Source organism: Terrapene carolina, unplaced genomic scaffold (assembly GCF_002925995.2).
Source record: "Terrapene carolina triunguis isolate 2854851 unplaced genomic scaffold, T_m_triunguis-2.0 Scaffold189, whole genome shotgun sequence".
Lineage (NCBI taxonomy): Eukaryota > Metazoa > Chordata > Testudines > Emydidae > Terrapene > Terrapene triunguis.
The window spans coordinates 13,835,048-13,852,820 of NW_020664540.1; the positions used below are offsets into that span (position 1 = coordinate 13,835,048).

The following is a 17,773-nucleotide window of genomic DNA, read 5'->3' on the forward strand; positions in this document are numbered from 1 at the left end:
CTTAGGCCTGGTCTACACTAACACCCCAATTCGATCTAAGGTACGCAACTTCAGCTACGTGAATAACGTAGCTGAAGTCGACATACCTTAGTTCGAATTTACCGCGGTTCAGACGCGGTCCACACACGGCAGGCAGGCTCCCCCGTCGACTCCGCGGTACTCCTCTCGCTGACGTGGAGTACCGCAGTCGACGGCGAGCACTTCCTGGTTCGAATTATCGCGTCCACACCAGACGCGATAAATCGAACCCGGAAGTTCGATTGCCAGCCGTCGAACTACCGCGGTAGTGTAGACAAGCCCTTAGATTAAATGTAAGTTGAGAGTCAGCCCAACAACCACCAGCCTTGGTGAAAATAAGTGGCTGCAAACACACTACAATCTATCTACACACTTCCCATTGAGAGTTTGTCTCCTGACACAGGTCCGTTAATTCTTGGTCTAATGGACACGGTCTGAAGTCCCTTCTTCCATACAGAAGGATGTACTATTAGAATGACTTAACACAGGCTTGAGCAACAGGAGTGGCTGGCGTGTTGTGATGCCCACAGCATGGGTTCATAAGCTAGGGATCACAAAGGCCCACAGAAGTAAGACTCCTTCACTGGCTTATGGCTAGATAGGATGGGGTGAATCCCAGAAGTGTTCTACGATGGTTCTCAGCCTCATCAGGTGTGACTCTAATGTGCTAGAGCACCAATAGCCTCCCATGAGTTACAGAAACACGAGCTGTCTAACGCTCAGCGGCAATAGCAGTGCTCATTCTAGACCCTTAGGCTGTGTCTACACAGCAGCTAAGACACCAGCAGCTGGCCCATGGGGCTGTTTCATTGCTGTGTAGATGTTGGGGCTCCATCTGGAGCCCAAGCTCTCGGATTCTGTGAGGTGGGAGGGTCCCAGAGCTTGGGCTCCATCCTGAGCCTGGAAGTCCACACAGCAATGAAGCAAGCTCGCAGGGTTCAGGTTGTGGGGCTGAGCCGGCTGGCACTGGCTAGACACCCCCCCCGCCCCAATTGCTGTGTAGATATACCCTTAGCACCAACGACAGCCTCCCTGCAAGTAAGAGAGTGTGTGAGTGTGAGGCAAACCAGGAGCTATAGCATCTCCCTTATGGGTACAATTGAGTTCTTCACCTCCAGACCCACGTAGGCACCCAAATCTGATGATCAGGTTGCCCAGTGACTAGCCCACAACTTCTTCAGGACTTTGCTTTCCCCACTGTGCTCTGAGGTAACTGAATTAATCTTTGTTAAACAACAACATCTGGGTAAGAGACAAAAAACAAACAAAGCTATTGCTATGAAGTTCGAATGTAGCATTTGGTAGATTTCAGATACGCTGTACCGTTAATACACCCAATGAGGGCATGTTTGGGGTAGGCAAGAAGAGGAGTCACTTACTTGTACTTATTGAATTCTGCTGCACATTTGACTTTGAATATAACCTACAAAAGGAAGAGTGTGGAAAGTTATTCTAACATGCTTACAATATATGTTATGGTTCACTTTGTAATTAGAAAGGATTCCGCTCAGCAATAGAGCAGAAGAGGGTTGGGTTTCTAGTTCTGGTAAGTGACAATCTAGTTCTCCATACTCTTAATACCGTTTGTAGCCTGCAAACATTTGCCACATAGAAAATTGACCCGTTCTGCGAGGTGGACTGAATAGGTCATGAGAGTTTAGTCCAAGCACAAGTGTTTTAGTAACTAAGCAAGTAATTTATGAATCCAGTTATTCTTTGGGCAATAACTGTCCCCTCTTTGAGAAGACAGGATTTGCATTTCAAGAGGCTTTGCTCCTAAGGACTTTACAAGGAGAGTGGAATTTGGTCTTCAGTAGCTGAATGGGAGCTACATTGTTCAGCAAAGTAAAGTTTTTTTTGTGACATGCTCTTTGTATTGAATATTTTAGGACCTCGGTCCTGTTTAATTTCTTTATTAAAGAAAGGGCTTGAGCTGCTATTCTTAAATTAGACATTAGAGGGCTATTTCTGGTTCGCCTTTTATATTTGATTATGTTAGAACTCAGAACTATATTGCAATAGAGTATGTGCACATTTGCTTCTGGGTTTCTTCACCCCGGCAGAAGCTCAGCTGGCTAGATTTGCTTAACAATGATTCACCATGTATTTGAAGAAATTCTTCCGAGGGCTGAAGTCCCAGACGTGCTGAATTCTGCAGAGTAGATAGATTTACAATTTCATAGGACTAGAAATGTGACAAAAAGAGTCAGCAGCTCATGTGATGTGTCCTGTCACTCTTTGGAGCAGCTCTTCAACAGGGAAGGGAGCAGTATGGGCAAGTTGAGGCTATAAGCACCTCTCCTTCTTAAAAAGGGAGTTGGGTACATGTGACATACCTGCTCACTAATCTGGATTGTACCCTGGTGTCACCCCTGCCCTGTAACCTTGAGTACCTTACAATGCCTTGCTGAAGTAGCTCCCATCTGGACTGCTCACAAGTAGCCTTCCAGCATGCAAGCCACACCCTGAGCATCTGTAACCGCAACCTGCCAGTTACACCCTGCTTCTCACAAGCCTTTGTTATACTGCGGGGTGACCCCAGCATACCCCCAGTCACATATGCCCAGTATTGCCCAGCCCCCTTTGACAGTACAAAGTGTTTTAAGTTCATTATTCCTTTGAGTGAATAATGGGTACATAACTTGTTACCCAGACACTTCAATTTAAACACACTGGATTAGATAAAACAATAAAACAAAAAAAGATCATCTACAAACATTGAGTACAAGTAATGATGCACAAAAAGTCAGAAACTGTTACAAGAAATACAAAGACAAGTAGTTTACTAATACCTAACTAACAAACTAGATCAGAGTCAAGCAAAGTTTCTCACCACATGCTTTCAGCAGTCTTACTGAAGAAACCCTGTTGGTCAGGACCCCTGCCCCAGAGTTCAAGGCTTTCTTTCTTTGTCACTTCAGGTGCAGTGAATGTGATGGGCAGGGAGAAGAGAGATGGTGCCTTAGAGTGTTTGTCTCTCCTTTTTAATAGTTTCAGTCCCACTCTAGAAAAACATTTCCAGCTGGGAAGTAGGAGACAAAGTCTATGTGGAAGGATGTTCCCTACTGGCTTACTCTGTTTGAGCTTTGTTTCCCTCCATGTTTGAGTACTCTGTTTACTGCTTAAAATGCAAATTAAGCAGAGCACACGTTGCTTTGTTTAGGACAAAGCAGTGTCCCAACCTCAGTTGGGGCAGGGTTGTGAGGTTTGGAACATGTGTTATCACAGGCATATTTTATGACTTCACAATATTGCCACACATTTTTATGTATCAGTATGATACTGACCAGCAAATGAGTTTTCAAAGGATACCTTACAAGACATACTATTATAGTACCGCATGCTCAGGGTTCTGCTGATCGCCATATTTGGGGTCGGGAAGGAATTTTCCTCCAGGGTAGATTGGCAGAGGCCCTGGAGGTTTTTCGCCTTCCTCCGCAGCATGGGGCAGGGGTCGCTTGCTGGAGGATTCTCTGCGACTTGAAGTCTTTAAATCAAGATTTGGGGACTTCAACAGCTGAGTCAAGGGAGAGAATTATTCCAGGAGTGGGTGGGTCAGCTTTTGTGGCCTGCATCATGCGGGAGGTCAGACTAGATGATCATAATGGTCCCTTCTGACCTTAAAGTCTATGAGTCTACCTTTTTGTACAAGATGGGTAGGGTGACCACCTGTTCCAATTGGGTGGGACAATCCTGAAATTCAAGTCCTGGTCAGAATCAGTCCAGGACAGCATTTGATCTGGATTCCCTGTGGCACTGCTTCATACCTGTCTGAGGTTCAGGGGTGGCACCTGCTTCTTCCCAATGGGGGGGGCTGAGGTGGGCCTTTGCCCCTCACTCTTCACCCCCACCCCCCAAAAGCCCCATCCCCTGGACAGGCTGGAAGCCAGGCCATGGTAAGAACCTCCCAGGCAGCCTGCTGTGGGGAGCCCTGGATCCTCCTCCTGCCTGGGGCAGAGGGCCAGGGTGCCCAAGAACAGCCCCTGACAATGTTCTAAACAGAGGCTAAGGGGGCTCATATTGAGGCACTACTTGTATCTTGACACCAAGACTTGGTCGTTTAGAACACGCCCATGCACCTCCTGAGAAGGTAGATTTGCTACCACTTGCTCAGCAAAGAGGTTAGAAGTCAGGAGGGAGTCACTCCATCTAGATCAAGTGTCTATTGCGCTTCAAACTGCAGTGAGTAATCCTCATACGGTGCTGACTAATGCTTCCAGTGTCTTTACCAAGGACTTAGGCAGGGTTTGAACTTCAGTGAAGCTAGCACCTAGACCTCATAGGCTCCTTTGAAGGATTCTAAGGGTACAGGAACCAGACAGACAAGTCTCCAGCTGCCGAGATGTGAGAGACACGAACATTGCAACCTTCCTATCTCCTAATCCTTAATTCAGAAAAGAGCCCTATTTTTCAATGAAGTTAACTGGTAACGTCCTCAACATAGCTAGCAAGTAGAATGGCTGCTACTCGCATTCAGGCTGTGCAGGTTTGCAACACATCACTACTTTAAGCACTTTCATTATTCGTACACTGAAGCAGGAGGAGGAGAAACGCTATTTCAGTCTTTGGAGAGCACTGTCTGTTGCTTATAAGGGTATGAGTATTTACTGGGCTAGTCTGGCAAGGAAGGGTTCTGAAACAGTTACACTCATATGGTCTCAAGATTTCTGAAGCCAAGGTGGCAAGTTTGACGGGGTAGCACAGCTCTGAAGAAAGCTTGGCATGGTTTTGCTGAAGGACTGGGAGTAAGAGACACCGCCACTTCTAGCAGACACTTGCTCTTGGATCTCAAAGCAGTTGTAGGGTCATTGCCCAAGTGCAGATGCTCAGTTTCTCCCACTGCTGCAGGAAGCTAGACTGAAAAGCTAAGCTCCTACAGCTTCCACATCATGGGTGTTTTGGGGCTGATGAACTGCAGTTCGCTGCTGACTAACTGCAACATTCTGAGTGGACGTCTCCCTCCACATTCACATCTGAGCCATCAAAGCTGCCAATTCACATTTTGAGAGGCTTCAGAATACTGAGTTTCAGCAACTACAGACAGCAAAAGGCTTCCAGGAAACCTCTGCCATGATGAAATTGCCACTAGCACTCATGCCTGACCATGTGTCCAATCCAATATGGCAATTCCTGAGGTCTGTCTAGTAGAGTATCCCATCTGACAGTGGCCAGTACCAGACTCTTCAGAGATGAAGAATGCCACACAGTATGCAGATGTAGGATAATCTGCCCCCCGACCTCATTAGGCCTAATAGCTAGAGACTGGCTTAAGACCACCAAAAAAAGTTCAACTTATTTTTGAGACTAGATATTTTGCCTCCCAATCCACCCTGAAGAGCTATTGGCAGTGCAAGGGCTTTTTCCATATTCCTCCAAGCTGTGACTATTGCTGGCAGATCAGCAGTACATTGGGCTCATTCTCAAAGCTAGCTCGCTACGTTGGGGATTTTCTGGTTTTGAAAACACTAAGAGGGACATCGAGATGAGTGAACTGGAGAAGTCTGTGGTTAGTGAGTGTTCGTGTATCCTGGACATCTGTGCGCCAACTAAGATGTTTGTATCATCACCCTGAATGACTATTCTGAAAGGCACAAGTCAACAGAGCTCAGACCTGACTTAAGAGATTAAAGTAGAAAAGAGTTGTTGGCTTGTGTTTTCTTCCCCCAGCACTCTTCGCTACACTAAAATCCCCTGCACGCCCAGGGGAAGTGAGCCATTGATGGGAGGCAAGAAAAAAAAAGTCTTGTTTATCTTGATCTAAAGAGTATTTCTTAGTACTTCATTGGCTGCACTAGGCAGCAGGTTCCCTGCTCATGACCCACGCATTAAAGCGGTCTTGTTAAACGTTGCCAGAGCATCCCAAAGCTCTTGGGTCCTTGTTCAGCTGCTGCCATGAGAAGCGGAGGAGGAGCACGCAGGACCAGTACGTAACATTTTGCTAGCCCTGAAATATTTGTAATGATCAATAAGCCTTGGCAGGAGATAGACTTTAATAAAAGCCATCAGCCAGTGTTGTGTCTCACCTCCTCGATGCCAATTCTAACAGTTCAGGCAGGCAATAGCTTACTGCTACTAGAGGCTTTATACTCTTTGCAAACCCTTGACAAGATATCCAGTAGGTTGCCATCTAGAAGAGGGTCTTTGCTAACAGGGCACATAGGGATTTGGGTGAGCAGAAGAATGAATGGTTGTAGCCCCCAGAATTACAAGTTTTACCCCTCAAGATTACAGGGTGGAATTCCAGAGCTCTCTGCATTGGCCTAACTCTGCTGCCCTTGTACTCAATGGTAAAAATTCCATCAATTTGGATGGGAGCTAAGTCAGGCCAGTGTCAAGAGCTCTTGGGGGAGGAAGAGAAGGAGGGAGAACAAACCCTAGGAGGCCAAGACAGAATGATCTGCCTCTTGAGTTGAATGGGGCATCCTGCACCATAGCGCAAATTTACTGGACAGCAAGTCTGGGACTGGGGATTCAGGGGTTCCTTGTTGCAACAGTGATAGAGCTGGTGGAGCTGCTGCTAATTTGATTCACTGGTCAGATGCCCAGCACTCCTACCCCCAGGGGCGGCTCCAGCATTTCTGCCACCCCAAGCAAAAAAAGCTACGATCGGCGGCGGCACTTCAGTGGCAGGTCCTTCGCTCCTAGAGGAAGTGAGGGACCTGCCGCCCCCGAATTGCCGCAGGTGCCGCCCCTCTCCCTTGGCCGCCCCAAGCACCTGCTTGTTAAGCTGGTGCCTGGAGCCTGCCCTGCCTACCCCATCCAGTGGCACAAGCAGTGCAGCAGCTACTCGCTGTGTTTGGAACAGGGCTATGGGAGAGGAGCAAGAATGTTTTCACATCCTTGTTAGGATATAGATATTCAGGCCTGTCTGCAAAGGCCTAGACTTTAAGAATTCTTATCACTTAGCTAGTTAGTATTCTTATCACTTAGCTAGTTAGAGTGGTATAAAAGAAAATCAAAATCACTGTCTGTGTAAGAGCCTTCTCTTACTGTGACAGTCGGAGGCCTGGTTCTTAGGCTAAGGCCTTCAGCTAAGCAGTAGAGGCCAGCCATAAACTGGGAAGTGTATGGTCACATCCTCGCATTCCAAACTAGTCACATTGAAATAAGGTGCTATTGGGCTGTTAGGAATAAAATCCTGTCCTGATTTTCCTATCACCTCCAGAGAAAGGGAAGAGCCTAGAAGATGTAAAAGGAAACTTAGTTTGATAGCATCCGGTCTGGCAAGGACTCACTTATCAATAGCTGGGATGTAAAATCCTCATTTCTGTATTGTTCTATCACTGTAGTTTCCACTTCCCTATTGTTTGTCTGTATAATCTGTTTGGTTCTGTGATTGTTTCTGTCTGCTGTATAATTAATTTTGTTGGGTGTAAACCAATTAAGGTGGTGGGATATAATTGGTTAAATAACCATGTTACAATGTGTCAGGATTGGTTAGTTAAATTTCAGTAAAATGATTGGTTAAGGTATAGCTAAGCAGAACTCAAGTTTTACTATATAGTCTGCAGTCAATCAGGAAGTAATGGGGGGAAATGGGAACAGGGAATGGGGGTGGGGGATTTGGAATCCTGTTTCGCTAAGGGGGGGGAGAATGGGAACAGGGACACAGGCAAGGCTCTGTGGTGTCAGAGCTGGGAAGGGGGACACTGAGGAAGGAAACTGGAATCATGCTTGCTGGAAGTTCACCCCAATAAACATTGAATTGTTTGCACCTTTGGACTTTGGGTATTGTTTGTTTCTCTGTTCATGCGAGAAGGACCAAGGAAGTGAGAGGATGATGAAGGAATAAGCCCCCTAACAATCCTCCCCCCTAAGATCCAGCAGAATCCTTCAGAGCAGCCAGGCTGCACACCAGTTGTGCTCTAGGGGCTGGGGAAGGAACACATGAGATTTGGGCCTTAGACAGTTCACACCTGTCCTTCCAGAGACTGCAGGCTCAGGAAGAAAGCAACACCTTTGGAAGGGTCTTAGGGTTGCAGAGGACTCCAGTTATAGAATGGGACCTTGAAAGCAGCCAAAACTGACAGGTGAACTTCCAATTTGCCAGAGAACATTTCCCCACTTTCTCTTGGCAAGTGGATTTGTCAAGCCTTTGACAGGTGGATGTTCATAGACTTTAGATGATCACGATGGTCCCTTCTGATCTTAGTCTGACCTCCTGCACATTGTAGGCCATAGAACCTCACATACCCACTCCTGTAATAGACCCGCAGCCCCTGGCTGAGTTACTGAAGTCCTCAAATCATGGTTTAAAGACTTCAAGTTACAGAGAATCCACCATTTACACTACATTAAACCTGCAAGTGACCCTGCACCAGGCTGCAGAGGCAGGTGAAAACCCCCAGGGTCTCTGCCAATCTAACCCAGGGGAAAAGTCCTTCCCAACCCCAAATCTGGTGATCAGTTAGACCCTGAGCCTGTGGGCAAGACCCACCAGCCAGACACCTGGGAAAGAATTCTCTGCAGTAACTCAATGTCCTGTCTCCAGCAGCTGGGAATTTTTGCTACTGGCAGTTGCCAATGGGCCACATGCCATTGTAGACAGTCCTGTCAGACCATCCCCTCCATAAGTTTGTCAAGCTCAGTCTTGAAGTCAGTTAGCTTTTCTGCTCCCCTTGGGAGGCTGTTCCAGAACTTCACTCCTCTGATGGTTAGAAACCTTCACCTAATTTTGAGCCTAAACTTGTTGATGGCCAGTTTATATCCATTTGTTCTGAGGTCCACATTGGTGCTTAACTCCCCTCCCTCCCTCCCTGGTATTGATCCCTCTGATGTATTTATAGAGAGCATCTCCCCTTCAACCTTCCTTTGGTTGGTTGAAACAAGCCAAGCTCTTTTGAGTCTCCTCCCATAAGGTAGTTTTCTGTTCCTTGGATCATGCTAGTAGCCCTTCTATGCACCAGTTCCAGTTTGAATTCATCTTTCTTAAACATGGGAGACCAGAACTGCACACACTACTCCAGATGAGGTCTCACCAGCACCTTGTATAATGGTATAACACTTCCCAGTCTCTACTGGAAATACAGTCCTAGGATGCATCAGGCAAGGTATTAGTCTTTCACGGTTGCATCACATTGACGGCTCATTGTTATCCTGTGGTCAACCAATACACCCAGGTCTCTCTCTTCCTCTGTCACTGCCAAGTAAACAGTCTCCAGTTTATAGGAAAAATTCTTGTTAGTTCCTAAATGCATGACCTGGCACTTTGCATTATTAAATTTCATCTCATTTCTATTACTTCCAGTTCTCGTATGATATTCTGATCCTTCTCCATACTGGCAATAACTCCCAACTTTGGGTCATCTGCAAATGTTACTAGCGCACACCCACTTTTGCACCAAGATCAGTAATAAAAATGTTAAATAAGATTGGTCCCAAGACTGATCCTGAGGAACTCCACTAGTAACCTCCCTCTAGCCCGAGAGTTCACTTTTCAGTATGACCTGTTGTAGCCTCCTCTTTAACCAGTTCGGTATCCACCTTTCAGTTTGACATCCAGGTTGATTAGACTGATCACATTTCCCTTTAAAACAAACACCACACAATTATCTTCTCAAAGAAGATCAGGTTGGTCTGGCACAATCTACCTTTTGTAAAACCATGTTGTATTTTATCCCAATTACTATTCACCTCTATGCCCTTAACGATTTTCCCTTTCAAAATTTGTTTCAAGAACTTGCATACAATGGAGGTCAAGCTAACAGGCCTGTAGTTTCCCAAATCACTCCCCCACCCGCTTCTTAAAAATAGAAACTAGACTAGCAATTAGCAGTCATAGTGTACAACCCGAGTCCACAGATTCATTCAAAATCCTTGCGATTGGGTTTGCAATTCTATGTGCCAGTTCTTTTAGTATTCTTGGATGGAGGTGATCCAGGCCTCCCAGTTTCATCCCATTAAACTGTTTGAGTTTGACTTCCACCTCGGATGGGGTAATTTCTACCTCCATATCCTCATTGCCATTAGCCACTATCCCTAAGCTCTTCATTAGCCTCATTAAAAACTGAGGCAGAGTATTTGTTGAGATGTTGGGCAATGCCTAAATAATCTTTAATCTCCACCCCATCCTCAGTGTTTAGCAGTCCCACATCATCTTTCCTTGTTTTTTCTTATTTAATAGGACTATAGAACCTTACACTATTGGTTTTAATTCCCTTTGCAAAGTCCAACTCTGCTTGGCTTTGGGCAGTTCTCACTTCATCCTCACACTTTCTGACCTCCAAGTGGTCACTTTCCTTGCTAATCCATCCCATCTTTCATTTCTTGTACGCTTTTTGCTTTCTCTTAAATCACTTGTTTGAAATGCTTGCTCATCCAGCTTGGTCTGCAACCCTTCCCTCCCCCCTTGCTCAGGATGCAGTCTTCAGGTCGCTTCTGCAACTTTGACAAAGTAATTTCAAGCCTCCTCCACATTCAGATCCTTGAGTTCTTTGGTCCAGTCCTCTTCCCTAACTAATTCCCTTGATTTACAGTTAGCTTTTTTTAAATCAAGGACCCTTGTTGCAGACCTATTTTTGTTTATCCTTCCATTTAGTTTAAATGGAATTAGGTCACAATTACTAGAACCAAGGTTGTCCTCTACATCCAGTTCTTCTACTGGGTCCTCACCACTACCAAATCTAAAAATGGCATCACCTCTTGTTAGTTCAGTAACTATTTGGTGAAGAAACTGTCAGCTCTCACATCCAGGAGAATCTAGGCCCTTCTATTAGTAGCACTTGTCCTCCAATCTATATCTGGGAAGTTAAAGTCTCCCATAATCACACAATTCCCAAAGGAAACTGCACCATCTGCTCAAGAAACTTCCTGAAGACGCACAGGAACAAATCTACACAGACACATGCCTAGAGCCCCTGCTACCCAATATCCATAAACCTGGAAATCCTGGATGCCCTATCATCTCAGGCATTGGCACTCTGACAGCAGGATTGTCTGGCTATGTGGACTCTCTCCTCAGGCCCTATTCTACCAGCACTCCCAGCTATCTTCGAGACACCACTGACTTCCTGAGGAAACTACAATCCATTGGTGATCTTCCAGAAAACACCATCCTGGCCACTATGGATGTGGAAGCCCTCTACACCAACATTCCACACAAAGATGGACTACAACCCGTCAGGAACAGTATCCCTGATAATGTCATGGCAAACCTAGTCGCTCAGCTTTGTGACTTTGTCCTCATGCACAACTATTTCAGATTTGGGGACAACGTATACCTTCAGATCAGTGGCACTGCATTTTTATGGCTGACTTAGAACAATGCTTCTTCAGCTCTCGTCCCCTTATGCCCCTACTCTACTTGCGCTACATTGATGACATCATCATCTGGACCCATGGGAAGGAGGCCCTTGAGGAATTCCACCAGGATTTCAACAGTTTCCACCTCACCATCAACCTCAGCCTGGACCAGTTCACACAAGAGATCCACTTCCTGGACACTACAGTGCAAATAAGCGATGGTCATACAACCACCACCTATACCGGAAACCTAGTGACTGCTATACTTACCTACATGCCTCCAGCTTTCATCCAGACCACATCATACAATCCATTGTCTACAGCCAAGCCCCAAGATACAACTGCATTTGCTCCAATCCCTCAGACAGAGGCAAACACCTACAGGATCGCTATCAAGCATTCTTAAAACTACAATACCCACTTGGGGAAGTGAAGAAGCAGATTTCTGCCCTTCTGGCACTGTCAGTCACCCACTACAGGACAGGCCCAACAAAGAAAGTAACAGAATGCCACTAGCTGTCACCTTCAGCCCCCAACTAAAACCTCTCCAGCGCATCATCAAGGATCTACAACCTATCCTGAAGGACAATCCCTCACTCTCATAGACCTTGGGAGACAGGCCAGTCCTCATTTACAGACAGCCCCTCAATCTGAAGCAAATACTCACCAGCAACTACACACCACACAGACACTAATCCAGGAACCAATCCCTGCAACAAACCCCATTGCCAACTCTGTCCACATATCTATTCAAGGGACACCATCATAGGACCTAACCACATCAGCCACGCCATCAGGGGCTCGTTCACCTGCACATCTACCAATGTGATATATGCCATCATGTGCCAGCAATGCCCCTCTGCCATGTACATTGGCCAAACCGGACAGTCTTTACGCAAAAGACTAAATGGACACATCAGACATCAAGAATTAGAACATTCAAAAACCAGTAGGAGAGCACTTCAATCTCCCTGGACACTCAATAACAGACTTAAAAGTGGCCATTCTTCAACAACAACAACAACCACCTTCAAAAACAGACTTCAACAAGAAACTGCAGAACTGGAATTAATTTGCCAACTTGACACCATCAAATTAGGCCTGAATAAAGACTGGGAGTGGCTGGGTCACTACAAAAAATAATTTTCCCTCTGTTGGTACTCACACCTTCTTGTCAACTGCTGGGAATGGGCCACATCCATCCTAATTGAATTGGCCTGGTTAGCCCTGACCCCCCACTTGGTAAGGCAACTCCCATCTTTTCATGGGCTGTATATTTATACCTGCCTACTTCCCCGCCCCCACTCCATGCACCTGATGAAGTGGGTTCTAGCCCACAAAAGCTTCTGCTCAAATAAAATGTGTTCGTCTCTAAGGTGCCACAAGGACTCATTGTTGTTTTTACAATTCCCAGTAGTATTTATTTCATTAAAAACATTAGAGGTCTCTAGCCATATCCAAATGGGATCCTGGTGGTTTGTAGCACACTCCAAACACTGTATCGGGGGAACATCTAGTAGCCTTCTTCCCTAATGTGATTTTGGCCCAAACAGATTTTTGTATCCATTCCATCACTTACAATTTCTTTAGGGTCTACCTCATCATTAATATACAATGCTACTCCACCACTCAAGCAGTTAGTAGGTATAAGAGCATGGACTTCTAGCTACAAAGTTTTTATAGGGCTACATGTCCTGGAATCAAGTTGAAAATTAACAGGAAGGGACGAGGAAGCCATGAGATTGTGATCTCAGCCAGCCAAGGTTAGGGGGAACAAAAACAAAAAGTTTTAGGCCTCATGTTCTGTAGATAGAAGCCATTTGTTCCCAGCCCTCGTAGGCTGAGCCCTATTGGCCTGGCGGAACTATACAGCTCCCTTGCTCTACCAGAGCTTCTTTGGGCAAGCCTGACAGGAGCCAAGAGCTGTAAGTACTCCACATAGACAAACACTCAGCACAGTTACCGCCGAAGTCCCCTGCTCAAATGGAGAGAGCACAGCGACGTACCACTAGCCCCTTCTCTCAGTTGGATGGAAGGGATTCTATACTCCTCCTCAGAACTGTCCTGGTTTAACTGAAGTTGTTGGAAGTCCTCTCACCAAGCATAAGAGGAGACAGAACATGACTGCCTAATTTAAAGAGAGATTATGGAGACATTCGGGTGTGTGGTCACCATGAAGCGGTCACATTTGGATAGGCTCTTTTGTCATTAAGAGCCATCTACACTCAAGAGTTAGGTTGATGTAGCTACATAGGTCGGCATGGTCACACCCTGACCAAACTCTAAAGTGTAGATGCAGCGAGGTCATTGAAGAATGCTTTCATTGATGTAGCTACTATTGCTTGAGGTGGTGGTGTTCCTACAGGAATGGGAAGGCCCATCTACACTACAGGATTATGCCAGCATAGCTATAGTCTCTGTATAAGGTACGTCTTTGCTACAATCACATACAGTTCAAGCCCCTGCAGTGTAATAGTACAGGCTCTTCCGGGACTACACCCCAGAAGCATCCAAAGTTTGCAAAAAAACATACACATCACATCCTTCAGTCTAACCAAGAGAGGAAACCAAGAACAGAAACTGTGGAAGGTTAGTTTTTTTCCCCTCCCAGAATGTTACTGCCCTGATAAGGTCACTGACAAATCACAAGGGCTTGCTGGGATGCACCCTGCATTTCCCAGCACAGAAAGGTGGCAGCATCTCTATTATGTCACATGGTGGTGGGCACTTCCAATCTCTGGAGACTCCTTAGCTGGTGAACAGGGCAGTTTTAACACTGTCCAGGATCCCCTCCCCCCAGTGAACCCATCCTGAGAGAGTCATACTGTTGAGGAAATATAGATACTAGATGTTCATTAAACAGGAGAATGAGATAAAGCTAATGAGGAAAGGTTTAAGGGTACAAGAATGAATGTGGAGCATCTTGGGAGGTCTCTGATTAGTGACAAAACTGTTCAGTTTCATTATCTAGCTTGGATATTTTTGGGATACAAGAACTCCCAGGCTGGATATGATTTACATGCACATCTGCTCCAGTGTAATTAAAGAAGGGGAAGCAATCTAGTCAGTTACACCATTAAAAAGAGAAACCCAGACACGTTGGAGGTCATGGATAAGCCAACCTTAGGGAGGCAAGCTGAGAGGACCTCTTAGTCTCCTGCAAGGCAGAGCCAGAGCCCTGAGTCATATTGCTATACATAAGAAGTGACAAGGAGGCAACACATTCAAGCAGGCTTTTGTAGAAGGGGAAGTGAGTGGTTGCTGTGGCTGAAGTTACTCATAAGAGGCCCCACCGGATGATCAAGGAGGGGGAGTGACTGGCAGTAGAGGGAGAAGACTTCTTTCAGAGCTAGCCTACTAGGAAGATGCCAAGATATCCACTGGCTGCAAAATTAAAAAAAGCAAAAGCTATTTTAGGTCTCATCTGGAGTATCATTGACAGTTGGATTTAAAATTTGAAGATACACCTCTTTGGAGGCATGATGGGGGGAAAAAAATGCCGCATTTGAGACAAATTGCTGACTTGGACATATCCAACAAAGCTAGAGTTCAGAATAAGCCTGATGAAGTTAAGATGAAAGCAGAACCTATTTTAATGAGTTGAGATGGAGTAAGGAGACATGCAGGTTATGTATCTACTGCTTTTCCATTTGGAGCATCAAAACACGTAACTAGCTAGCAACAGAAGGAAAACCACAACTGCTATTGCTAAAGCAGCATGTCTCTGGCGACCAAGAATAAGGCTCTTAAAATGAGCGTTGACAAGTTGAACAGGAAAATTACATAGTGGGGCTGGAAGCCCAGAGTCATCTAGTCATCTTTTATTCTGTTTTTTTTTTTGGGGGGGGGGGGGGGGGAGTAGAAGAGGGGTGTTTTTCAAAACAGGTAATACATACAGAAAGAATGTGATTTGTCAGTAGGTGTTTGTGAAATAGAAGCCTAGTGCAGTTTACCCTCACACCCCAGCACCACTTTCACACTTGGGAATTGTTTGTGAGCTAAAGGATGCGGTTCTCATACACCAGGCCAGCTGGGAGCCACAGTGACTGGAGATATAGAAGCACTGAGGAAAAAAATGCCACCTCTCTGCACAGTCCTAAAGGCCGTGATTATTCAATCTTCTCCAAGAACATTGCACAAGAAAGCCAATGGGTAACTAGCCTAATGTTCTGCTTTAAAAGAGGTACTTACCACCAGCTTGTAGTACACCATGATTCAAATATCTGACTTACATCTACAGTTCCAAAGACGTTATTAGGTGGACAGGGTTTTCCATATCACCCATTCGCAGATCATTATCAAGAACTGAAGGACAGTGTTAGCTAGTTTGTTTAAGTGTCACCATTTAGCAAGTTGCAATTCTATACCAACGGCCTTGTCAATGCAAGAGCTGCACCCACTTTCCCCCAATTCCATTTAGGAACAGCTTTTACATTGGAGTGGCCCCCTTGTGGTTGCACCTCTTGTTTCAGTTTAAGAGTGCCCTGTATCCATTTAGCTGGTTCATCAGGAGTCATCATAAGCTAAATCAAGGCAGTTCCTTACTGATTAGTTAACAATCTAGGACAATCTTAGAGCCAAAGTAAGAAGTGTAAACACGGGGGGTTGCTCCAGTCTAACCTTGCCAGTTTCATCTGTAGAGCTCAGTTCTTCTGGCAGGCAGGCGAACAAATGGTTTAGACGTTGCAGGCACTCTCTACCCCTGCCTTCTCAGAAACTCCATGGGCCCAGTTGTCCACCACCTTGCACCAAGTGTAGTTGCTTACACGTGTGCAAGTAAAGGCTGCCATTCTGACCCACAAGGATTTTACAAAAACAAGGAGTCCGGTGGCACCTTAAAGACTAGCAGATTTATTTGGGCATAAGCTTTCGTGGGTAAAAACCCCCACTTCTTCAGATGCATGGAATGAAAATTACAGATGCAGGCATTATATACGGACAGGATTTTACACCACTGCAGTGGTTTTCAACCTGTGGTCCATGGACCAATGGGGATCTGCAGACTAGGCCTAAAATTTCCAAAGGGATCCACACCACCACTTGAATTTTTTTAAAATGGGTCCACAAATGAAAAAAGGTTGAAAACCACGGCTCTAGTGTTTGTGACCCTAGAGGCTAGTTGAGGCTCCAGCCCCCCAACCAAGTATGCTTGTCTTTGCTAAAAATTATCCTAGATTCCCCCTCACCAATTCAAATTCCATAGCTTTTGACATTTAGATTAATATTTATTTTTTCCTGCCTAGTTATAGCATCAAGACAAACACCCCTCCTCAAACCCATCCCCCCCAGTCAGTTCTCCTTGCAAAACAAGAAGTTTTGTCTTTCCCTTTACCTCACCTATTTAAATTTAGTTTGCAATTTCAGAAAGAGAGTTAGCTCATTACTTAAGGATCTTTTTAAGCTTTGAAGAAAGTCCGATGCACATAAACATACTGCAGCATTTAAGTAATTTACAAGTGTAACAAAATCCAGGCACATTGTTACCAATACGAGCCCAATTATCCCCTCTTCCCTTTGCCTTTTGGGGGCATACTGTATTGAATACCTATTGATAGGTAAATCGGAATTTGGCAGAGAAGACAGCAGTCAAACAACAAATGTTACATAATGACTTGTGTTTATAGCTTTGACAGTTTTTAAAAATCGACAGCTTCACCAGTGTTCAGGTGATGGTGTTGGGGGGGAAGAAATGGGAAGAAATGTAGAAGAAACTGTGCTGCTCATCTTGTGTGTTATCATGTGAATGCCAATGTCCTAGGGAAAATGAAATCATAATTCCCCTGTGACTGAAGGATTTCAGTGTGTTGGAGATTCCTTTGTGAGGCTGTTAAACAGCTGAGAGCTGCAGAGGGAAGGCAAAAGTCTTGCCAGATTAGTTTGTGACTTGCTTCATCAGAGTCCATGCAAAGGGGGAGCCGCTCATCAGAGGCCGGGCTACGGATAAATATCTGGGGAATTTGGGGGAGGCGGGGGGTGGATCAGACACACAAAAAATAAGCTCTGGAGGGAGAGAAAGGAAAGCCGAGTGACAAACAACAACAAAGGCCACCCAATGGCCTCGCAGATGTCCCGATAAATACGGACCCATTGTGTTAGGGGCTGAGCAGTGACTCTTGCCCTGAGCCTAGGCTTTGCGGGGCCAGCGAGAGGTTCCTGGAACCTCAGCACAGCAAGAGGCAGAAGAATAAACCTGCTAATAATAATAAGGGGGAAGAGAGAAACGCAGCAACAATAGCAGAACAGGCTCTAGCTGGTGACGTAATGGTTGGCAGCCGTCCAGTCCCTGCTATCACCACTTTATCTCGTCCCCCTTAACACACACACAACAACACAGCCCAGTTTAGCCACACGGAGGTTATTTGTCTTCCCAAGTGACACTAGGGTGTGTGTGTGTGTAAGTCAAGCAAATCCAGGCAAATCCCCGCAGCCTTTCCCCTCCCCAGCCCCAAGTTTGCAGAAATTGGTAAACACACACACAGTCCCCACACACAGGGGGCGCACACACACACACACA

The 17,773-nt window shown here is 45.6% G+C and overlaps 1 protein-coding gene across 1 annotated transcript in view; it reads right to left on the reverse strand.

Annotated features, from left to right (window-relative positions):
- Positions 1-17,773, reverse strand: part of GPR137C (G protein-coupled receptor 137C) — a 26,558-nt gene that overhangs the window by 8,271 nt on the left and 514 nt on the right. The window contains exon 2 of the mRNA XM_026654279.2: positions 1,398-1,441. Within this exon, the coding sequence (XP_026510064.1) occupies positions 1,398-1,441 (44 nt within the window). The remainder of the gene's footprint in view (positions 1-1,397; positions 1,442-17,773) is intronic.